A 26,239-nucleotide genomic window follows, 5' to 3' on the forward strand; every position below is an offset into this window, starting at 1 on the left:
AAGTAAAGCTCATGTCTTCTTCCAATGTTGTAGACTAGAATATGGATAGAATATGGAGCTACCCCCACCTCTCTCTCTCTCTCTCTCTCTCTCTGTGTGTGTGTGTGTGTGTGTGTGTGTGCACGCGCACGTATGTACAGTCTTGGGTTGTTGGGTGGGTTTTAAGGAATGTTAACAGGCAGTGGGATGTGTCTTACCTGGGGCACCTAGGACCAGCCTGGCCTCTGGTAAAGCTTCCAGCACTATGGACAAGGGAGAGGGCTATGGGATATGCCTTAGGGATCAGAGTCTGGGGAGTGGAACTACTTGGCTTAAAGACAGGTCACTCACCTGTTCATCAGACTTGTGTGGACTGTAGCTGGGCAGATGGAGTCTGCCAGATTTGTGGGGAACAGTGAGGATGCTGAAGTGGGAGGAGTTTGGTGGCAGAATGGGTCTTGGGGAAACAGAATCCAGGGGGTGGGGGCAGTTCAGCTGCCAGGAAGGTCATTCAATGCTCATCCACTGGTGCAGAATTTATCCATATTTAGTAACTTTCTAACATATTTTGTAAACTATTTTAAAACATAATAGAGTTTTTATTTTATGAATTGCAATTTATTGTTTGTACAATATGTACTCACAAATTTCCATATGATAACAGAAATTTGCTATGGATCTAAAATTTAAGTCAATTTTTATGAATCTATTTTACAGTTATTCATAAAAGGATACGCATGTAAATAAGCAAGGATCAACATAGCCCATAGTTACATAGCTAGTTAGTGGGAAATTCTAATGTAAATTTGTAATGACTTGAGAGTCTGTTCATATTATTTTTTCCTCTTCATACAACTGTTTTTGTACAGTATTTATCCTTGGTCAATAGTTTATTACTGAAACCATAGAAAAACTACAAATGGCAAGTGAGCATCTCCCATGACATTCCCTCTAATAGGGTTGTGCAAAACTTAATGAAGAGAATGACAAAGGGGACCACTCAGATTTTGGCCCTGGGGATTAAATATTTCTGCTAGAACATTATAAATTGAGTAGAAAGTTGTATCTCCAAAGGACTTATATTAGCTCTACAGCACAAACTCCACAATTTCTACCCTCAAGGGACCCAGACAACATGGAGAATATCATAAAGAAGAGAATAATTTTCTATGCATCTAATGAAGTTTCTCAAAAATCTTGACCTTTAGATACTGGAGAAACATAAAAGAAAGTCATCGTCTTTTTTGTTTTGTTTTTTTTTTTTTCTTAATAAGAAAAGAATCTTTGTGAAATTGTCAAAGGGCAATCATGTCATTTCCCCAGAAAACCTCTTCTAGGGGGTTAGATACATTGTCTGCAGATTGCAATTACTAGATTCACCATTTGCAACTTTAGTCCTCTGAGCACAGTGTGGAGGACAACACCATGAATTCCAATGTTAGGGAAGGATCCAGATGAACAAAGGTGAGCACCAAATAATCTTTATCTTGACATTTTACCTTCAAGACCACAGCTATATAATCACAATTTCTGAGGAAAATGAAAGCATTTTTTTGTTTTGTTTTGTTTTGTTTTTCAGTCTTAATTATTAGTAAACACCAAATGAAAGGAAGGATGCTTCATGCAAAGAAATTGGTGACATAGGATATTATATTGCACTCCACTTTCCAGTTGTTCTTATGTCCAGAGAAATTAACCAGCAACCTAACTTCCTTTTGGAAAAAAAAACTGTAGGAATTAGGCTTTTAATTGATAGAATGCATTAAAAAAGATGTTATATAGTACTTGATAATTATTATTGGTAAAATTCTTAAATGTTATAAATGGATCAAATGAATTTTCTGGGAGCTGATTTTCATTCATCACTTTTAATGTGATACCTTTCTTTGCTGCTGCAGTTTAAGAACTCAATAGCATGTATGGGATATCTACAGGAAATTATTTTCAAAATCCCTTTAAACATTACAAGATTTAATTAATTAAAAATCATTTATATATTTTGTGTAAAAAAATAAAAAGAAATAGAAATTCCCCCAGCATCTTTTAGGAGTAATATACACAAGGTAGGTAGGTAAATGAGGAAATAGGGATTCCTAAGGACTCCATGCTCCTAACTCAAGCTTGGACACCAATAAATTCAGCTTTTCCCTTGGAGTGAAAATTGGTATATGAGTTAATATTCCTTTTACACTTCCTCTTGCAGATGCCATGTAAAATGCAATGGACTATGAAAAATGACTCTTCAGTGTCTGAGTTCATTCTTATGGGACTGACAGACCAACCTGAGCTCCAGCTGCCCTTATTTGTTCTGTTCTTGGTGAACTACACAGCCACTGTGATGGGAAACTTAAGCTTAATGAATCTCATTTGCTTAAATTCAAACCTTCACACTCCCATGTACTTTTTTATCTTCAATCTGTCCTTCATTGATTTCTGTTACTCATTTGTCTTTACCCCCAAAATGCTAATGAGTTTTGTTTTGGAGAAAAACACTATCTCCTTCAGAGGATGCATGACTCAGCTGTTTTTCTTCCTATTTTTTGTGAACTCAGAGAGCTATGTGCTGACAGCCATGGCCTATGATCGCTATGTGGCCATCTGTCAGCCACTGCTATACAAAGTTGTTATGTCTCCTAAGATCTGCTGTTTGTTGATATTTTGTACTTACATGATGGGATTTGTTAGTGCTTTGTTCCACACAAGTTTCATGGTCAGGCTCAGGTTTTGTGATTCTAGCGTCATCAACCACTACATGTGTGACATCTTTCCTCTCCTTCGGCTCTCCTGCAGTAACACCCATATGAATGAGCTTGTGCATTCTGCTGTGGTGGGTACAGCTATTATTGTATGCTGCCTCATAATCTTTATCTCATATGCTATGATCCTTTTCAATATCATTCATATGTCATCAGGTAAGGGTTGGTACAAAGCCTTGGGCACTTGTGGGTCACACATCATAACTGTTTGTCTTTTTTATGTAACTGGGCTACTTGCTTATGTCAAGCCATCATCTGCTGAGACTGTGGGCCAGGGAAAAATTTTCTCAGTCTTTTATACTTTTTTGGTTCCCATGTTGAATCCTCTCATTTATAGTCTCAGAAACAAAGATGTCAAGCTTGCTGTGAAGAGAACCTGGAAGAGACTTACAACCTAATTTATCCATTAATATGTCCTTTAGCTTCATCCATTCCAGTTTGATGTGCCTTTCTTCTTCTTTTTTTCCCTTGTCTTTTACAGTACATATAGTCATTATTTTCTTTATACTTGCCCTTCAAGAGCAGTGATAGAATTTATACTGTAACAGCATTTTTCCTTTCCTTCATGCAAAATTGCTCTGTATATAATATGAGGATATGTGACATCCTTAGATTCAATGTGTTTAAGATGATGGCATGTCCCTTAAAAATCAGATTAAGAGCCTTGTCTATATTTTTACATTACTTGATAATAAAAATTCTTAGTATGTTTTGTTGTAAAAATAATTATGCACTTATTTTTAAGTGTGTGTGTGTGTGTTCCTGCTCAAATGTTTTCTGTACAATTTTAATGTTTTCCCTTATTTGTAGTGTTTATTATCTGTATATTAATTCAAATAGATGGAAAGAAAATTATGGGTGCAAAAGAACGGTTAATATTCCAGCAATTATTTGGTATGGTTCTTGTTCTAGGCATTTTAGCTTGGAATTGACAATGGGATTTTTTTAAGTCATAGGGATAAGGTTTTACTTTTACATAATTAATAATTTGCCTTGTATGAGACTTTCTTATTGTCTGTTTTGGGTAGGAAATATGCTCTGTAGTGCCCACTGAAAACCCACAGATGTGTGAATTGTAAAAGCTCCCTCAGTGATGCTCCCTGCCTAGCTTGCAGATGGCTTCACCAAGCAGTCTGTTTTCCTCCTGACTCAGTATACTGATGATGCTCTTAGGCAGTACCTTGTGAAGACAATGAGTTAAGGGAGCTCATGAGTATTATCAGAACCTTTCTTCCCTCCAGGGGCAACATGTTGACTTTAAGAAAATATCTACATGATAGAGGATGGATCATATTTAGGGATCAATGAATCATGAAAGTATAATTATTTTAAAAATGTTTATTTTTATTTATGTGCATTAGTGTTTTGCCTGCATGTGTGTCTGTATGAGGGTGCATATCTTGGAGTTACAGACAGTTGTGAGCTGCCAAGAGAGTGCTAGGAATTGAATCTTAACTATCGAGCCATATCTCCAACTCTGAAAGCATATTTTTTAATATTAATAATGTTTAAAAATTCATAAGAGATTTAACAAAACTGTAGATGTAGAAAATGATGCATTTGAAAAGTTAAATCAAGCTGATAAAAGTTAATGGTGCTAGAGAGTTAAGCATTTCTATTTATTATAATAGTGATAAGATTGTGGGATGTTTTTAATTTCTCAAAGTTATTCTGAATGCCTAGAGTCTTCTCAATTTTTTTATTCATTTATTAATTAAAATGTATGATTGAATAGAGAAAGTGAATATGAGCCACAAGCACTGCATAGAAAGTGTGGTCAGCATCATAGCCTGGAGCAGAACAAATCAGCAAATAGCCTGGCTCAGTTCTGGGAAGTTAATAGGTTTCTATGTCCATGGAACAGTGTATATTTATTCAATTAGTACATTCCATCATCTAAAGGGATTAAAAACTCTAGATTTTTATTTTTTTATTTGATGGCCAGAAAATACATATCTTCATAGTCCTCACCCTTTCTCTATCATGAATAAATATTAAGAGTATGTTTTCCAACAAAAGCCTGTATTTCAGATTAAGGTATGTTGGCCATGCCTATCATGGGTGACCTGGATCCATTGTGACTTCAGGATGGTTGTGCTGGCATGGTGTCTAGAAAATAGTCTGATGGGGCCAAGAGTAAGGAGGTGTGAGGTGTCATAAAACTATGGCCCTGTTAGGAGAAAGGACAAGATGAATATCAATGCTTAATCCAGAATTACAGCTTTAACAATCATACATGTTTTCACAACATCTGTGGCAATTACAGGCTGGGGGCAATGTCCAGTGTGTGCAAGAGGTAGCTTGGGCTTCTGGTAGATCTTTTGCTTGCTGTACTGAATGAGGGTTTATCCAACCTTAAACACCACTTGTGTTGCAGTGGAAATCAGGCCAGAATTCTTGTGGTGTCACCTCTCAAGGAAGAAACTTTGACCTATTTTATTTTCAGTATAGAACTTCTGCTAATTTTTAGCTATCATTCTCATGGCCTCTTAAATAGTTGCAATGAGATTACTCCAACATGGCACAGCTTTCTGGTAATTATATTTTTGCCTTTGATATTTAGAAGTACTAGAAGCTGAAAGATTATTTTAAATAGTTCAAAGTTCAGTATGTCAGTGAAATGGAAGATACCTTGTATTATTTAAATGCAATCATATAAAACATTGTAAAAGGTGTAATCAGTATTTGAAACAATGTCACTGTGATGGATTCCAATGTAATGGTGATTACATAGAGCTGAGTGTCATGATACTCTTTTTCATTGTCTTAACTCTTAAATTCTGTCTTTTTCCCTGTGAAGTTCACCTGGCCTTCAGAATGGTGTGACACAGAGGTCCTATTTAAGGCTGAGAGCCCATCATTCATATATTTTTAGTACTTTGACAAGATATGAATCTCTGAAAAAATAACTTCTGTCTCAGGCTGGGAGCAACACTAGTCTATATGTATGAGGATGAACAATTAGAAGCTGAGGGACAGGTGAATTTAATGCAGAATTATAACAAACTTTCAAAGCAGAATAAATTCCAAAATTTCTCCAATATTCCACAAAGTAGAAACTGAAGAAATATCACCTAGTTCTTTTTAGAGTGCCATGGATACCTTAATGCCTAAGCTGCACAAAGACACAAAAAGGAAAGAAAATTACATACTAATTTCTATTATGAACACAGATGAAAAATTTTCAATAAAATACTTGAAATCCTATTCTGTCTTTCTATTCCTCTATTAATGTAGTTTTTAATCATAAGGACATTTTGTGTGTGTCTGTACTAGTGTGTGAATCCCTACATTAATTTATCTTCTAAGGGTGTTTTCTATTGGCTGAAGTTAAAACCTTTTACCTTAAAAGAAGGCTCTGAGGATGTTTCTTGTATTACATTTATTTTGCACATATCACCAGCCCACACCATGACATATGCTGTCTTTTACAATGCACAATAACATGGGCAGTATGCACATCCAGTGTGGTTGCCTTAAGTAAAATATACCAAAGAATAGTTCTACTTATCATCTTTGATACAAGTTAAGTGTTGTAAACTGAGGTTTCAAGAAAAATGTTTGCCTATGCTAAAGATTCTGTAAGACAGGAACACTGATTAGAACTGACTGTATTGTGGAAAGCAGCTAAGTTTCTAGTCCAGAGTCATAATATCTTGGTAAGCTTTTATCCCTCTATATTAAGTTGTTTTGACCTGCCATAAATGGAACTAGTAGCACAGCAATAGAGATACTTACTGTGCTCTTATGGAGAGCTGGAGTTTTCTTGGGGCTAGGGTAAGAAGGAATATGGACTGGGTGTTTAATGTGTATAAACTTTCAGTTTTCCAAGATAAAAATGTTTTGGAGACTGACATTGTATTAGCTATTGGTCTGTTAGTGGGATAAAACTCTGTATCCCAGGCAAATTATAGAAGGAAGAATTTATCTTAACTTATGGTCCCAGAGGTTTAGTGTTCAAAATTGTGAGGACAGCATGGCAGCAGGTTCCAGGTGTCACTGTAGGAGCAGGACGTTGAGAGCTCATATCTCAAATTTTAAGAACAGAGTAAAAAAACACCAAATAAACAAGGATATAAGCCCCAGTGACATAGTTCCACCATCAGGGCCACACTACTTAATCCTCTCCAAACTGCATCACCAACTAAGGACCAAATGTTTAAATGCATGTGGAACATTTCTTGTAAAGCCCCATAGAACTCCTGATGTCAAGGAAGTTAATGGAAGAACTCAAGCAGCTAGTCACATCATGCCTGCAATCAAGGATAAGGGGAATGAACACATCAAAGCTTGCTTACTTACTCTCAGGTAGCTTTCCTCTGTTTTTACACTGTTCAGGGAACCCTACTTATGGAAGAGTGCTGACCAGAATGGATAGGGTCTTCCTACATCGAATAACAACCAAGACAAGCTATCATAGACATTACCATTGACTAATCTGATCTAGGAACTTCCTCATATTCAGATAGCCCTAGGTTTTGCTCTGTCCATTGCAAGTTAAATATAACTAATAGAGAGGTGGGTATGAATGATGGACCTTACATACAGTGTGACGTTTTGAAGAGTAAAGTCAATCATCCTAAAACAAACAAAACTTTATACTGTGTTTAAAAGGAATCAATGTACCTAACTCATAATTGGCATTATGGCACTTTTCTGATGTATATTTTATCTATATTTCACACCCAAATTGTGAAAATTAACATTGCAAATGCCTTCAATTTATTAAAATGTTACAATTTATCATAAATATTCTAAAAATTAAGCATGATGTCAATCTTTTATCTTTGGGACCATGCACATTTAAAAATAAAGATAACTAAGGCTGAATTTTGTATTTTGTTTTCAATTTATTAATAAGACAAGAAAACTTCTTGGAACTACTTCTCCCTGAAAATCATTTAAATATAAGGGAATCCAATATATTTATCAAAGCTCTATTTTAACTGAAGTCGTTAAGAATGTATAAACAGCTATGTTTAAAATATTTTTTAATGTTCCTTGCTTCTTTGAAAGGCCAATGTTTGAGCCTCTGACATAAATTTGTGTCCTAGTTTTTCATATATATATATATATATATATATATATATATATATATAAATTTAAATTAGAAACAAGCTTGTTTTACATATCAATGCCAATTTTCTCCTCCCCCCTGTCCTTCTCTGTTCCCCCCCACCAACCCCCATCCAATCCCCTTTCTGCTGCCAGGGAGGTTGAAGCCTTCCATGGAGAGTCTTCAAAGTCTGTCATATCATTTGGAGCAGGGTCAATGCCCCGCCCATGTGTCTAGGGTGAGGTAGTCTCCCTCTATGTGGAATGGGCTACCAAAGTCCATTCCTATAGTAGGGATAACTACTGATCCACTACCAGAAGCTCCATAGATTGCCCAGTCCTCCCAACCACGTTTAGAGAATATTCACTCTTATATGGCTTTTAGACATAGATCAAAGGATTACAATCCACACCACTCGAACAGCTAGGAAACAGGGGGAGACCCTCAGAGAGACATAAATGGTCTCCTGGAGAAAGGGAAAGGGACAAGATCTCCCATGCAGATTGGGAGCATGGCAGCCAGGAGAGGGAGTTAGGGAGAAGAGGAGGGCAGAGGTGGGCAATATGGAGCAGGAAGATTGAATCATGGAAAGAACAGAGGGCAGCAAGAAAAGAGAAACCATAATAGAGGGATCCATTATAGATTTTAAGAGAAATCTGGCAATAGAGAAATGTCCAGAGATCTACAAGGATGACCCCAACTAACAATCTAAGCAATAGAGAGGAGGCTACCTTAAATGCCCTTCCCCCATAATGAGACTGATGAATACCATACATGCTATCCTAGAGCCTTCATCTAGTAGCTGATCGAAGCAGAAACAGACACTCACAGCTAAACACTGAGCCAAACTCTCTTGGAATCCACTTGCAGACAGGGAGGAGTGATGAGCAAAGGGGTCAAGACCCGGCTGGAGAAACCCACAGAAACTGCTGAACTGAACAAGGGAGAGCTCATGGACTACAGGCTGATAGCTGAGAAACCAGCATACAACCAACCGAGATTCCCTGAATGTAGTATAAACAGCTGTATATAAATTTTAATTGTTGCAATATCATCTAAAGAAAATTAACCAATATGAATTTTTAAACCAACTGAATGGTCAGCTTTTGTAATAGGTGGTTAAAAAAACTTCTAAGTACAATTGGATTTACTTTCTCCAGAGATGTACACTTGATATCCATAGAGGAAAATCATAGAATCTGGATATATTGTAGAAAGAAAAACATGGAAATATTTTTAAAACCAAAATGTTACGTCTCATTTACTTTATGGATTAAACTATGTAACTTTGTAGGCTTATAAAAGACAAACATCTAAATTATGAAAAATCAACTGTGCCATTAACCATATTAGTAGCTACAGGCTTACAATGAACTGGCCATGAAATCAAGATTTTTCAAAGGGAACAACAAAATTATCTTAGAAATGTGCTTCAGAAAGTAACTTTTCTATCTGATTCAGACACAGGATTAAATTAACTTTAGTCCCTTCTGAAAGGTTGTTCATACTAAGTGGATGCTCATAGCATGGAAGGAGCCTGCAACTTGTTAGCAATTTCAAATTCGTGTGATTGAAATTTCCCCACAGTTACATAATGAGTGAACATATTGTTGGGTGCATACATAAGAATAGGGAACACTTGTCTTACTCATCCATTGAAATCACAGAAATAGAAAGTAGAATCATAGTGACCACAGGAGTGGAGTAATTAGTTAGGGAGTGGTGATGCTGACCATTTGATAAAATTTCAGTTAGGATAGACACCACAGTTATATAGTCCATGACTATGTGCCATAATGTCCCACATTTGCTAAAAGAAGACTTCTAAACCCTTAAATTATTGTTAAGTATATAAGTTGATGAATATAAGTTGAATGGTTTAGTCATTTTTTTTACCCTTAAATAGTATATCCTGTTTACCATTTCCTCTCTCTGTGTTCCTAGTTAGTTCTGCCTTACATACCATCTGGATCCACTCACTATATAATGTTTATCAGTGTGATGTATCCCATAGCCATACAGAGTTATTTCAACTGAAATTAAATGTAAGCTAAATTTGATTTTTATCCATAGTAATTCTTTATACTGATTATAAATGAATTTATATATTTAATTATTAAATTCTTCAACAAGAGTTGCCAACTAGAAGCTGTTTCTACCACAAAGCATAATGAAGTAAATTATGTTCAGAAACAATCATCTAATTATTAACAGTGAATATATTATTTTGAAAATAATCTAATACAAAAGGAAATAGTTTATTCAAGAGGGATATATTTAGAATAATTGTATATAATTAATAAACATTTATATGTATTCTACCATCAGATAAAACATACATGACTAGGGACATGGTAATGGCTTGTAATTTGGAAGAGAGGGCTATAGAAATGTAGCAGTCATGTTCTTTCCATTGTCTATTTTTAGACATATGCTACTTTATATTCATGTTCAGGTACTAAATTTGGATTTCTAAATTATCATCCAGTGTGACCTCACCAATGGTGATGTGTGTATGTTTCATGAGCAGTGAACACAATCTGAAGCTTCTGGAAAATAACGTGCTCTACCGTGAAGAGGTTAGTGTAAGTCATTGAATCCCAGTGCCTGTGACTTCCTACAGAATTCCTGATGTCGATGTTCTTGGCTCCTCACTTTTGGCTTTTTGATATTTACTCACACTTCTAGAGAACTGTGACTTAGGAACCTAGAAATTAATCCCTTATTAGAATGAATTCTACAAGCAAAACTTTAAAGACATTATACTGATCAAAATACTTTGTCTACAAATATACTAGATTTAAAAATTCTATTGTGTGTTCATGTATTGTGTGTGTACATGTATTGTGTGTTCATGTATGAATTCATGTATGTGTGTATGTATGTACATGCAACTATAGCTAGAGGTTGAAACAGATTCTTTTTTTCCTTAATATATTATTTATGGCTTGAAAATGTAGTACATGCATATAATGTATGTTAATCTTACCCACCATCACACTTGCTCCCCTTCCACCATTCCTGTACACCCCCTGTATCCTCCTCTCACTTTCATGTCTCCTGCTTTTTCTTTTTATTTATTTTTTTTTTGTCTTTTTTTAATTTAAATTTGAAACAGGCTTGTTTTACATGTCAATCCCAGTTCCTGCACTGCACCCTCCTGTCCTCCCCTTTTTCCCCCACCAAAACTCATCCCTTCCCTTTTCTGTTGCATATGGAGGGTGAGGCCTTCCATGGGGATCTTCAAGGACTCTCAGCTCTTTTGGAGCAGGGCACAGCCTTCCCCCATGTGTCTAGGTTGAGGGTGTATCCATCTATGTGGGATGGGCTCCCAAAGTCCATTTGTGTTCTAGGGATAACTAATGATCCACTACCAGAGGCCCCATAGACTGTCCAGTCCTCCCAACTAACACCACACTCAGGGAATCTGGGTTGGTCCTATTCTGATTTCCCAGCGATCAGACTGGAGTCCATGAGCTCCCCCTTGTTTAGGTCAGCAGTTTCTGTGGGTTACTCCAGCCTGATCTCATCACTTTTTGTTGGGACCATCACCATCCTTACTACCTCAGGCCTCTGAGAATGAAAATTACTTCCTCTTAAGAAGTAAGCAGAATGTTTAGCAGAGCATTCCTAGAAACAGGCTTGGGGTTTTACAACCAGTTAAAGAATAGCTCAGGATATTCATCTTGTTGTAGTTTTACAGCCAGTTAAAGATTAGTTCAGGGCATTCCTTCTACTGACCCTTTCATCCTGCCCACTTGCAAACCCCCGCTCACATCCTGCCCATGGTCCTATATAAGCCTCCTTTCAGAAAATAAAGTTTGACAGTTTGATCAGACTATGGACTTGTGCTATTCTTCTCCTCCATTCTTCTCCTCCCTTACCCTTCGATTCTCCTAAGTGTCTCTCAGTTCGTCGTTGACTGCCTGGCGGGTAGGGGCAAATTTTCCCTGTCTGCAACTGGATTCCAAGAGTTGGGCCCAGTGTTAACTGTGGGTGTCTGCTTCTGCTTCCATCAGATACTAGAGGAAGGCTCTACTTGGGAGAGTTGGGGAGGGAAAAGGGAGTTAGGAGGAAGAGGAGTGGGGAGGTGGGCATGATGGAACAGGAAGATTGAGTCAGGGAAAGAATAGAGAGCAAGTAAAGAGATACCATAATAGAGGGAGCCATTATAGGGTTTAAGAGAAATCTGGCACTAGGGAAACGTCCAGAGATCTACAAGGATAAATCTCAAATTTCTTTCTACTTTATTTAAAGATGTTAAAGTTTTCGATGATCCAATGCATTATCAAAACAAATATCTGAATTAGTAGTGCATTGTAGAACTGAGTGCTGAAGAAGAACAGTAAAGCATCTGTCTTTCATTATAGAAACGTTAAAGGACAATTTCTTTAAATTCATGAGGTTTTACATAGCCATAACAAAGACAGTTTCTAAAGCATTTAAGAATTGTAATGCAATGAATTATAATTACAAATGTAGCCCTTTATTTTTATATACACATTTGCTTTTTTTAGTGTGATGGAGCTTTGTATTTTCTCTTTAAAATTTTTTGAAAATATGTTTTAAATTGAAATACAATAACCCCTCTTCCTCCCTCCATCCTCTCCCACTCTCAAGTTGATATCCTCTTATTCTTTGATTAATATTGCTATGTAGTTTTAAATTTGCATTTAATGTATATTCATTGTATGAAGTATAATGTTTTGCTATATATTCTTTGTATTTGCTCTAGAAGGTGACTGAGACTTGGCCACTGAAAAGTCAAGATGTGGACTTATGACTTTTCCTGAATGGAAGTCAAATCTAAAAACTCTGTTCCTTGACTCTGGATGCACTAAAGGATAAAGTGATTATATAAAATATCTCTCCATTTTTATGATGGTAAGTTCTGAACAGGTAGTACTTTCTTTATCTTTGTATTTTATCAATCACACATCTTTGTTATGAGGGTCCTTTTAGCTGATGGCTCACATGAAAAGCCAAAAAAAGCACAAAATTTGGCTGACTGTTATGTGGAGTTCTATCTTCTATCCATCTAGTGACTGTAACCAAAGTAATGTCTGTTTGTATATGCATATGCAAATATCTGGAATATTTTTAACAAGCATTAATATATTTTTTCTTAGTGGAAAAGAAAGAAATATTTACTTCCTAAATATAAATAACCATTTGTGTGAATATATACACATACATATATATGTGTATATATTTACATTATCTATGTATCTACCATCCCTCTATATCTATATATCTATCTGTCTATCTATCTATCTATCAATCATCTATCTGGATATTTTTTGATGAATTACAGGCTGTGGTCTATCTTAAACAACAAAGGTTGCCTATGTATAGAAAGTCCCAGAATCCAGAAACTGTTTAGTTCGTGATACTGGATGCCTCAGCCGGCCTTCAGTATATGCTGGGATCCTGAGAATTATGCTCTAATGTCAGTGAATGAGTGGATTTGCTAATAAGGGCTGGAGAAAGAAGGCAAAGGAAAAAAGACTTTCCTCTTCCATGTCCTATGTATAGGCTTCCAGCAGAAGGTGTGGCTTTCTTGGAGTTGCATCTGAGGAACTGGGAAGTTCAAAAGATCTGGGTTAATAGTGTGTCATCTCACCTCAAAGATCAGGATTAAAAGTGGATCATTGCACTTCAAATGATTCAATTAAGCAAAAAAAAATTATCACATGTGTGTCTAGCCATTTACTTGTTGGAGATATTCCAGATGTGGTCAAGTTGACAACCAAGAATAGTCATAACATGCTTGAGCACCAGGCCTCTGCCAGAGACCCGGCTACCCACTCAGGACCACCCTGAGTCCCTGCCTGCCTGAAATTTGACCCCCATCACCAGGCCTCTGCCAGAGCCAGACCCCTGCTGAAAGAGAAACCTAGAGAGCTTGGACCACCAAGACCTACAGACGTCGATCTCCTGACTCACTTAGGCCCACTGGGAGATTAGTTTAGAGAGAGAGAGACTCCAACTGTACCCACTGGAAGAATTGATGGGAAGATGGCAATAAAAGAAACACGTAACAATAGAAAGACAAGCATGACACCATCAAAATATAGGAACTCTACACCAACAAGATCTGAACATAACAAAGCAGATGAAGCAGAAGAGAATGACTTAAAAAATAACTTCATAAAAAATGATACAGGCCCTCAAAGATGATATGAGAAAATCCCTTTTAAAAATGGAAGAAAAAACTAACAAACAGACGAAATGAACAAGTCTCTTAAAGAAAGTAAGGAAAGCCAAGAAAAAACAGCCAAATAGGTAAAGGAAACAGTTCAAGACTTGAAAACAGAAAAAGGGGCAATAAAGAAAACACAAACTGAGGGAATGCTGGAAATAGAAAAACTGGGCAAATGATCAAAACTATAGATACAAGCATAACCAACAGAATATAAGACATCAAAGTGAGAATCTCAGGTGCTGAAGATAAACTAGAGGAAGTAGATTCATTTACCAAAGAATGTCTTAATTCCAACAAATCCTTAACACAAAATATCCAGGAACACCGTGAAAAGGCCAAACCTAAGCATAATAGGCATAGAAGAAGGTGAAGAAACCCAGCTCAAAGGTGCAGAAAACATATTCAACAAAATCATTGAAGAAAATTTTCCCAATCTGAAGAAGGACATGACCATGAAAGTACAAGAAGCATATCAAACACCAGACTGGACCAAAGAAAAAAGACCCCTACATATAATAACAAAACAACTAACATACAGAATTAAGAAAGAATATTAAGAGTAGTGAAGGAAAAAGAACAAGTAATATTTAAAGGCAGAATTACCAAAATTATACCTGACTTCTCCATGGAAACTCACAAGGCCAGAAGATCCTGGATAGATGTTCTACAAGTAAAAAGAGTTCATGGATGCCAGCCAAGGCTACTGTATTCAGCAAATCTTTCAATCATTATAGATGAAGAAAATAAGGTATTCAATGACAAAGCTAGATCTTCACAATACGCATCTACAAATCCAGCCCTACAGAAAGTTCTGGAAAGAAAACTCCAACCCAAGGAAGTAATTACTCTCACAAAGACATAGGCAATAGATAATCCCTATTCACCAGAACCCATAGGATAAAGCAGGGCAAATATATTCACAGTACCACTGCCAGTAACAAATCTAAATCAAACAAGCATTAACAATCAATGGTCCTTACTCTCCCTCAACATTAATGATCTTAACTCGCCTATAAAAAGACACAGGGTAACAGAATGGATATGAAGACAGAATCTATCCTTCTGCTACATAAAAGAAACACATCTAAGCTTCAAAGACAGACATTACCTCAGAGTAAAGAGTTGAGAAAAGATCTTCCAATCAAGTGGACCCAAATAGCAAGCAGGTGTAGCTATCCTAATATCTAACAAGTTAGACTTCAAACCAAAATTAATCAAAAGAGATGAAGAAGGTCATTTCTTATTCATCACAAAGAGATAAACTGGCAGCACAAAGTCTCAATTCTGAACATCTATTCCCCAAATACAAAGATACCCACATTCATAAAAGAAATGCTACTAAAACTCAAAGATCATTTAAGCCTCACACACTCATAGTGGGAGACTTCAACACCCCACTCTCACCACTAAACAGGATCATGAGAGAAAACTTAACAAAGAAACAAAAGAATTACCAGAAGTTATGTCTTAATTGGGTTTAACAGACATCTATAGAACATTCTATCCAAACACAAAAAGAATATACCTTCTTCTCAGCTCCACATGGAACCTTCTCTAAAATTGACCACACACTATGCAACATAACAAACCTCAACAGATAAAAAAAATTGGAATAGGCCTCTGTATCTTATCAGACCACCATGCTTTAAAGTTGGAGTTCAACAACAACACAAATTGCAGAAACCCTACAAACTCATGGAAACTGAACAATGTGCAATTGCACCATACCTGGGTCAAAGAAGAAATAAAGAAAAAGCAGTGCTACTAGGGAAGTTCATTGCACTAAGTGCTCATATGAAAAACTCAGAGGACAGTCACATTAGAACACAACTGAAAGCCTTAGAACAAAAAGAAGCAAATTCACGCTGGAGGAGTAGCACTAGGAAATAATCAGTTTGAGGTCTGAAATGAATAAAGTAGAAAACAGGAAAACAATATAAATAAATCAATGCAACAAAGAGTTTTTTCTTTCTTTTTTTTTTAATTCAACAAGATAGACAAACCTTTATCCAAACTAACCAAAAAGCAGAGAGAGAACATGGAAATTAACAATATTAGAAATGAAAATGGGGACATAATGGACACTGAGGAAATCAAGACAACTTTCAGGTCATACTTTTAAAATATGTATGCCACAAAATTTGAAAATTCAATGGAAATGGACAAATTTCTGGATAACTATCACTTACCTAAACTAAATCAAGAACAGATAAGCAACATAAATAGACCTATAACCCCTAATGAAATAGAAGTAGTCATCAAAAGCCCCCCAACCAGAAAAAGCCCAGGGCCATATGAGTTCAGTGCAGAATTCTACCAGAAATTCAAAGAGCTAATACCAATACTCCTCAAATTGTTCTACACAATAGAAATAGAAGGTTCATTACCAACCTCTTTTTATGAGGCCACAATTACCTTAGTACACAAGCCACTGAAAGACACAACTATGAAAGAGAACTAAAAACCAATATCCCTCATGAATATTGATGCAAAAATACTCAATAAAATACTGGCAAATCAAATCCAAGAACACATCAGAGAAATCATCCTCCATGACTAAGTTGGCTTCATCCCTGGGTTGCAGGGATGTGATCCACCATATAAAAAAACTGAAAAATAAAAATCACATGATCATCTCACTAGATGTTGAAAAATCTTTGAGAAAATTCAACAACCTTTCATGATAAAGGTCTTGGAGAGATCAGAGATAACAGAAGCATACTTAAACATTATAAAATCAATATACATTAAACCAATATCCAACATCAAAATAAATGGAGAGAAACTTAAGGAGTTCCTCTAAAATCAGGAAAAAACAAAACTGTCCTTTCTCTCCATATCTCTTCAATATTGTACTTGAACTTTTAGCTAAAGCAATAACACAACAAAAGGAGATCAAAGAGATACAAATTAGAAAGGAAGAAGTCAAACTTTCTCTATTTGCTAATGATATGATAGTTTACATAAGTGACCCAAAATAATCTACTAGCAAATTCCTACAGCAGAAAAACACCTTCAGCAAACTAGCAAGATACAAGATAAACTCAAAAAAATCAATAGGCCTACTTTGTACAGACGACAAAGGGGCTGAGAAAGAACATACCAGAGAGAACATACCAGAAAATGGAAAGATCTCCCATGCTCTTGGATAGGTAGGATAAACATAGTAAAATTGGCAATCTTGCCAAAAGCAATCTATAGATTCAATGCAATCCCCACCAAAATCACAGCACAATTTTTCACTGACCTTGAAAGGGTAATAATCAACTTTATATGGAAAAACAAAAGACCCAGGATAGTAAAAACAACCCTTTACAATAAAGGAACTACAGGCAGCATCACCATCCCCAACTTCTGGTGGGTAAAGGTTATCTATCGCGGTAAATAAGGATCAGGATAAACAAATAGGCCGAATAGATGTTTATTTAGGGAGAAATAACTTACAACCTAGACAGATGAACACCAGGAAATTCCACCCGATGTTCTCCTGTCCGAGTCCCGCCAGCAAGAGAGCTTTTTCCAGCTCTTCCTTCGACCTCCTTCCACAGGTCACTTCCGCCCATGGCTCCACCCCCATGGGCATTGTCAGTGCCACAGAAGGACTATCTCACTACAGTCTGATCGCCAAAATATACAAAAAACTGAAGAAACAAGTCACCAAAGCACCAAATAACCATATTAAAAAATGGGGTACAGAACTGAAGAGAGAATTCTAAATAGAGGAAATCAAAAAGGCTGAAAGACATGTAAGAAAGTGCTCAACGTCCTCAGCTATCAGGGGAATGCAAATCAAAACAACTCTGAGATACCATCTTATTCCTGCCAAAATGGCTAAAGTTAGAAACACCAAATGACAACTTATGCTGGAGAGGATGTAGAGAAAGGGGAACACTCCTCCACGCTGGTTGGAGTGCAAACCTTTACAACCATTTTGTAGATCAGTATGGCAGTTCTTCAGGAAAATTGGAATCAGTTTACCACAGACTAGAAAATCCCACTATTAGGCATATACCCAAATGATCTCCATCCCTGCAACATAGACATCAGTTCAACTATGTTAATAGTAGCATTATTCAACCTAGATGCTACTCAACTGAGGAATGGATAAAGAAGATATGGCATATTTATACAACTTATTGGAAAAAAAACAATGGACTCTTTAATTTGCAGGCAAATGAAAGGAACTTTAAGAGACCATCCTGAATGAGGTAACCCAGTCACAAAAAGAGAAACATGGTATGTACTCACTCATATGGATTTTAGAGATAGTGTAAAGGATCACCAGCCTATAATTCACACTGCCAGAGAAACTAGGATACAAGGAGGAATCTAAGAGATTCATACAAGGTCCCTCACAGAGGGAAAGGAACAAGATATCCTGAGCATATGGGGAGTGGTAGGGAGGCAGTGAGTGGAGAGTAAGCCCGGAGAAAGAGAAGGGGATGAGAGGAAAACAAGTAAGACTAGGAAGATTGAATCAGGGGAGGAATAGATGAGAGAAAAAGGAAGAAAAAAAGTGATATTCTGTAAAAGAGTGAGCCATTATAGGTTTGAAGAAAAAACTGAATCTAGAGAAATGTTCAGAGACCTACAAGACTTACCCTACTAACAATTTGAGCAACAGTGGAAAGGCCCTTCCCTGATAATGAAATTGATGACTAATTTATCCACCATCATAGAACCCTCATCTAGTAACTTATGGAAACAGAAGCAGATACCCACAGCTAAACACTGAGCCAAACTGGAATCCATATGCAGAGAGGGAGGACAAGACCAGGCTACAGAACCTCACAGAGATAGCTGTCCAGAACAAGGCAGAGCTAGTGGACCCCCAGACTGATAGCTGGGAAACCAGCATTGGACCAACTCAGACCTCCTGAACATGGGTCTCATTTAGAAGGCCTGGGCAGTCTAAGCAACCTCTTACAATGGAACCAGGATGTATCCCTGGTGCACAAAAGGACTTTGGGATCACATTTTCCATGGAGGGATACTCCCTTAACCTAGAGGCAGGAGGGAGGGCCTAGTCCTTACTCCAAATGATTTGACAGATTTTGTTGATCCCTGAGTCCGGGGGGTGGGGGTGATGAGATGGGTGGGTGGTTGAGGGCCATGGGAGTGAGTGAGTGAGGGAGGGAGGGATGGAGGGAAGGAGGGAGGGAAAGGGATCTGGGATCAATATGTAAAATAAGAAAAAAATAAAAAAGTATAGTTATAACAGCACTGAAATTTATAGAAAGTATTAGATGTTCAATAAAAAAAAATGTTGGATAACTTAAGCCATTATATTTATAGGAAATTATAAACATGTTTTCCTTGGGTTCTTGGTGTCATCTTTCCTCCATCCTTAGGTGCCTTTTAGTGCAAGACTGGGTAGTACAGAAAGTCTACACAAAGTAACCTTCAAACATATTATCTTGGTTATAGCTCCTAATTATTTGATTTATTTTTCTGTTTTTTTATTTCACCTTTATAAAGTCAGAGGTACCTGAGAAGTGGCTTAGTAGGTAATGTCATTTGCCACAACCTGAGTTTGAGCCTTGTGACTTACATCTCCCTTTTACAAGTTGTTTTATGTTCTTTACATATGTAATATGGGTTGTTTCTGTATGAGTACAAACCTACCTACATCTACAATATAAAAATATGAATTAAATAAAAAAAGTGGAAAATGATATGAACACCAAGTAAAAAGGGATGGTGAAATGATAAAATCATAGGGTTTTAAGACAGGGGATAAACTATCACTTTTGTCCTTTCCTGAGATAAGTATATCTTCTTGCAAAATAGGTCATTAAATAAGGATATTTAATTGAAAGTATTAACAAAACTCTTTGTCTATTGGCCAGAAAATAAATCTTAGTGAACTGTCCTTTACATATTAGTTAAACTTTGGTATATTGTTGTGATACAAACATGGAGGGTAAAATTAATTAATTAAATTTATCCCAAAATAATTTATTATTTGATTGTCTTTTGTCCTACAATAAATTAAATTTTAATGATCATTTTCAGTTCAATTTTGTTTGGGATTGGGGAAGTGCCCCTGAGATCACTTTACTATCTGAGGCAGCTGATGGCTGTTGAGGGAGAAAGTAAACTTCCTTTGAGAAGTGGCCACTGGTAGGTTACTAATGCCCTAATGCTATTCACATATGCATATACATAGCATTAAGTGGAATCAGAGGTTATTAATAACAACAAAGAAGAGGATGTAAAGCTGGAAGAAAGATGAGGTGGATTCATTAAGGGTATTTGGAGGGAAGCAGTAGTGGATTGATATTATCAATACATGTATAATGGAACGGAAGTTTCAAATACAAAATATTATTTTACAAATAACTGATATAAATCAAGACAAATGAGAGAAAGGAGATATTTTCACATGAAATTCAGTTTTTAAAGTTACTTTTCAGGGCATTTAAAGACTACTATTAAGTAGTCAAAGAACTTAAAAAATAACTTGAAAGATAAAACTATAAGATATTAATGATCATCTATTAAAACGTTTAAAACAAGTGACCATGACAATGGGGAATATTTCAAAGGATAGAAACTCTCATTCACTTCTAAGGGAATGTAAAATGATGCAAATAATTGGTAGTTTGCTAGTTTCTAACAGTAATAAATTATGATATATCAATCTATTTGCTCCTCGATTTTCCTTCTTGACTGATTTGAAAACACACAGATTATTATTGACCCTTTTCTCTTCGCCATTCCAATGTTCTTCAATGTAGTTTACCATGTCAGATATTCTCTTTCTTATTTCCATTGTTATGTACAGAATAATTGACAATTTCTAAGGAAATTTCACTGGCTACAACTGACACATGAAGGTGAGTGAGAGGAGAGACAGATGTGGAATAGGAAGGGGCCAGGCATGGTGTTCATTCTTTTATACACAGGGCAATGACACTAAAAATATGTTTCACTCAATTGTGACCAGAGTAGAAATTTGATGTACCTGAACTAGAATGTGAAAAGGATAAAACAACTAACACATTTCAAGTTACCTGGATATTTTCTTATGTATAATACAGTTCTTATACATCATATGCATCATCTATATGTCAAAACCACAATGACATATCACTTTAATTTTATTTAATACTTTCTTGTTGTCAGTTTTTTGTTGGTTTGTTTGTTTTCCAAATGAATGCCAACAGAATTTTATGAGCAAGAACGTCAACACTGGTCCACAATCCAAGCTCTATTTTCCTGAGTATATTTTATAGGCATACATAAGAATATGCAGATATCATTATATATAATCAATGGTCACGGAAGTCTACAGTTTCATAATTAGGGAAAAGAATGAGTATAAACTCAGGCTGGTTAGCAGTCTGTTTCTCTCCTTTCAAAATCTTTGTAGAACATGGCTTTTTTTTTGGTTTTGTTTTGTTTTTTCTTTTTCTTTTTTTGTTTCAATATGACCATAGAAAAGCTACAAATGGTAAGGTAGCATGTTCCCGGACACTATTGTAGAGTTGTGCAAAGCATAGAGGATACGGATAAAGAGGAATACTCACAGTCCGCCAAGGGCACTGGATATTCCTAATGGGAAATCATCAATTGAGTAGAACATTTAATCTCAAAAGATCCCATGTTAGTTCTGTGGCACTGAATGCAAGCACAAGCTCACCAATTAAGACTCTCAAGGCACAGATCCAGTAGGGAGGAAATCATGAAGAAGAGAAAAAATTCTCATGATCCTAATGAATTTTCTTATTTGAGTTAGGCAATGCTTTGGAGATTTACACATGATTGTAATTTTATTTTCTGTACGTGAAAATAAATTTGTTAAGATATTCTCAAATAAAAGTCTCCTGTGTGACTCTTCTAGGTGTTCATAAACACATTTGTCTATAACTTTCTTTATTATTGGGCACTTTGCCCTCCCAGTGCAGAAAGAAGGAAGACTAAGAACTCCAAAAGGAAAGAGGGCTCCAGATGAATGAAGGTAAGCACAAAACTATATTTGTCTTGAATAAATACCTTGAAACTCCAAGGTGTATCAATAATGAATACTGCATGAAAGTTCTTATGTATTGCTCCTTTGCAGTTTTGCTTGCTATTACATACTTAGGAAAGATATGGAACTACATTAAAAATTGGAATGTTTATCTGTACGCTTTCTGAACAGATACACATATTATGGGAATGATAAAGAGGAAATCAGCTTTCTTCAGAAATCAGCAGGAGCAGTTAGGGATCTTATTATTATTATTATCTTATTATTTGTTCTCTCAACCCAAGCTTATAAACCAATAATCTTAGCTTATCCCTCTGGAACTGAAGATGAATTGCATGGTAATGTCACCTTCTATTCTTACAGATGCCACCCATGGAGCAAATGGTTACAGGAAATGGCTCTTCAGTGTCTGAGTTTATTCTTCTGGGCCTAACAGACCAACCTGAGCTCCAGTTGCCCCTGTTTTCTCTGTTCTGTGTGAATTTTACAGCCATAGTGGTGGGTAATTTGAGCCTAATGAGTCTTATCATCCTGAATTCAAACCTTTACACTCCCATGTACTTTTTCCTTTTCAATCTGTCCTTCATTGACTTTTGTTATTCATTTGTGTTTACCCCCAAAATGCTAATGAGTCTTGCTTCTGAGAAGAATATAATCTCTTTTATGGGATGCATGACTCAGCTGTTTTTCTTTTGCTTTTTTGTCAACTCTGAGAGTTATGTGCTCATAGTCATGGCCTATGATCATTATGTGGCTATATGTAAGCTTACTATACAAGGCTATCATGTTACCTAGGATCTGTTGTCTGCTGATGTTTGGTTCATATTTGATAGGGTTTTCTAGTGCCATGGTCCTCATGGGCTTAATGTTTAGGCTTAACTTTTGTAATAACATTACAATAATGTAATAATAACATTATTGATCACTACATGTGTGATATCTTCCCTGTCCTTATTTCCTGTGGTAACACTTATGTCAATGAACTTGTGAGTACTGCTGTGTTTTTTCCAGTTTAATCTTGTTTACCAGCACTCAACTAGTTGTAGTTGTGTGAAATTATACTTGAATTTTCAATCCATTGACCTATGTGACTGCTTTGTCTCAGTATTCATCTATTTTTATTACTATCCTCAGTAGTGTAACTCAAAATTAACCACAGCAAAGCTTTCGTTAGTATTACTACATTTTGGTTCTTTCATCTATTCTAGGTGTTTTGTGACTCCATAAAAAGTTTGAAATCTTTTCTATGTCTTTGCCTAATGGTTCTGGAATCATGATTATGATTACAATGCATCTGTGGATTGCTATTGTTAAAATGGATATTTTATTAAATAGTATTTTTATTTCTTTGCAATACCTATATAGTCACATAATATATATTGATAATATCCATCTATCACAAATGTGTTTCAACATCTCCTAGTGAGCCACTTAAATCTTCCTCCTAGTTTCATGTTCTTTTCTTATGGTTATAATTATTATTAACACTCCGCTGAGTTCAATTTAGTGCTTTCCATGTGCACATAGCTGTAGTAACCTACTGGTGGCTGCATCTCCACAGAGGAGTTACTCTCAGCATCCATCAACTGCCAAATTGTCTCCTCCTAGGCACTGGCTTTGGGGACTCTTCCCATAGCCACATGAGAATTTTTATTGGCTTGATAATATGCAGTTTTTGTGATGGTAACTGTCAATGTTCTAAATTGAGGTCCTGTTACATTCAGAAGTTACCACTTCTCAGTTTTTTCCATCCACTTATTCTTCTCAACAGTGCCCCATCTACTTTCTCTTACATTGTTTTATTTTGAAAATAGATTTTTTTTTATCATAGAATATATTCTGATAATAGTTTCCACTCTCTTGACTTCTCTGGGATTCCCCCACTGTCCCTCTCTCTGGATCCACTCCATACCCTTTCTGTCTCTCCTTAGAAACAAACAAGCAACTAAGAAATAATAAAATCAAATAGGATAAAACAAAACAAATGAGTCATAATAGGACAAAATAAATACACAGGAAAAAGAAATCAAAACAACAACAAAACCAAAAAACACCTGTGCCAGAAGACACACACACACTTGCACACACTAGAATCCCATAAAAATAAAATAAAAAAGCCATAATATATACAAAAATGACCTGTGAGTCTAAAAAATACAGTGCTCTGGCACAACAATATAAAACAATGAACCTCCAAATATGCTCTTGAGTTAGTTTTATGTTGGTCATCTACTGCTAGGCATGGGGCCTACATGTAAGAGTGGCTTGTTTCCTCAAGTAAGATTCTCTTGGCGAAAAGTAAACTTTCATTTGAAGTAGATATTCGTTGGAGATGGTGTCTGTTAGAGATGGGACATGTGTTCACTTTTCCTCTCAGCTTTAAGACCCCATCGCTATATGGTTTAGAGCTGTGCAGATTCTCTAAATGTTACTACAGTCTGTTAGTTCATATACACATCATTTGTGCTGGGTTTATGAGCTCCTGTTTTCTTTCTGTCTTTCATCTCGTCTGGCTCTTATACCTGTTCTGTCTCCTCTTCCACAGAGTTCCTTGAGCCCCAAGTGGAAGGCTCTGAACCATTTATATCCTTTGTAGGGCTGGTTGTTCCAAGGCTTCTTACTCTCTGCTTACTGTCTGGCTGTAGATCTCTGTATTTATTCCCATCTACCATTGGAGGAAGGTTCTCTGATGATGGTTGAGAACAGAACTTATCTTCGAGTAGTACAGAATGGCATAGTTATTTAATTGCTATGCTCTTTGTAGCAGAACAGTAGTATTTTGTTTCTCCTTAGGTCCATGGCTTATTTAGTACTAGGTTTTGTTTACCCACCTGGTGTTGGGCATGGATTTCATCCCCTGCAGTATACCTTAAATAGAAACAGATATTGTTTGGCCAAGAATTTGATTACATGAAACCTATTTCTGGCACTAGAAGCTTCATTTGCTGATGAGAGATAGCCAGTTGGGACTCAGTCTTCATTGTTATTGGGGTATTTTATTTAGAAAGGCTTTACATATGTGCATATATTTTAGGATGCTTCTAGGTTTACATATATCTTCTCAAATGACTATTAATTTTTACCTGTCCCACCTTTTATTCTGCCCCATGCCCCTTCTTATCTCTTACTCTCTCTTGATCCTCTTCTTCCAGTCCCCATGCCTTCCATCCATAACCATTTCCTCTTCCCTGGAACATCCACCCCAGTCTCTTACTCTATTTCTTACCTCTGTGCTTAATTTGATTATAGCTTGATTATCAATGACATAACAGCTATCATGCACATATAACTTAATAATATATATATATATATATATATATATATATATATATATATATCTTCTTCCTTTTGTGATAGAGCTGATGCATCCATAGCTCAGCATCCAGTGTGATTTATAGTCTAGCCAACAATTTGGAAAACAACAAAGTAGAAGAACAAGAAAGTTGCAGTACTCATACTTCCAAGTTTTAAAATTTCCCACAAAGCTGTAGTGAGAAGGATAATTGAAAGACCAAAAAAGTAATGTTAATGATGGACTAAACTGGAAACCAATATCTGTTCCTTGGAATTTGCTAACTTCCTCTCACAAGGTCCTGAGATAAGAATTCACACTGCCCCTCCTTTCCTGTGAGTCAGCAGGTGGTAAATAGGGTTCAGGTTCATAGGAAACAAAGAGATAGCTGCAACTCAGGTTTGGCCAGAGAAAATTAATTAGCACACCCTGAGGCCCTAAGGTCTGTTGACCCTAATAGCAGACCATCTGGCCTCCAAGGGTCACGTACTCAAAGGACAGAGGGTCCCACCCTCTCCCTAAGCTTGTGGGTTTGCCTTTAAAAACACCTGGGCCCAGGGGAGGGGGCTTCTCTCTAGCCTGTGTGCTGGAGGAGCCCGTTTGTGCAAACGTTTCCTGTTCATTAAAGCCTCTTGCTTTTTGTGGCAACTGGACTGGACATTGAGTTCTTGGGGTATTGACCGAACCTGGAAGACTCCTCATTCTGAGGGTCTTACATTTTGGGGGTTCGTCCGGGATTTGGTCGACCCCCCCCCCAGACTCAATTCCATTGCCAGTTGGAGGTAAGAAAGAGCTCGCAACCTATATGTTTGATGTATGTCCGATGCATCTGATGTTATGTGTTTTTGACTCGAGTACTTGAATCTGTGCCTGGCCTGCACAGGACTTGAAATGTGTTTTTGATTTGAGTATTTGAATCTGTGCCTGGCCTGCACAGGACTTGTATAGGACCACAGGGGGAGACAGACGTGTCCTG

At 36.6% G+C, this 26,239-nt stretch overlaps 1 protein-coding gene and 1 pseudogene across 1 annotated transcript; both read left to right on the top strand.

Moving 5' to 3' along the window:
- Positions 1-2,194: 2,194 nt before the first annotated feature.
- Positions 2,195-3,133, top strand: LOC127231436 (olfactory receptor 143). Its single transcript, XM_051196977.1, has one exon. The coding sequence runs from the start codon at positions 2,195-2,197 to the stop codon at positions 3,131-3,133; it is 939 nt and encodes a 312-aa protein (XP_051052934.1).
- Positions 3,134-22,343: 19,210 nt separating this feature from the next.
- On the top strand, positions 22,344-23,678 carry LOC127231369 (olfactory receptor 143-like; annotated as a pseudogene).
- Positions 23,679-26,239: the final 2,561 nt, after the last annotated feature.

Source organism: Phodopus roborovskii, unplaced genomic scaffold (genome assembly GCF_943737965.1).
Source record: "Phodopus roborovskii unplaced genomic scaffold, PHOROB, whole genome shotgun sequence".
Classification (NCBI taxonomy): Eukaryota; Metazoa; Chordata; class Mammalia; order Rodentia; family Cricetidae; genus Phodopus; species Phodopus roborovskii.

Coding starts and splice junctions, on each gene's coding strand:
- LOC127231436 (XM_051196977.1), top strand. CDS start 2,195: ATGCAATGGACTATGAAAAATGACTCTTCAGTGTCTGAGTTCATTCTT.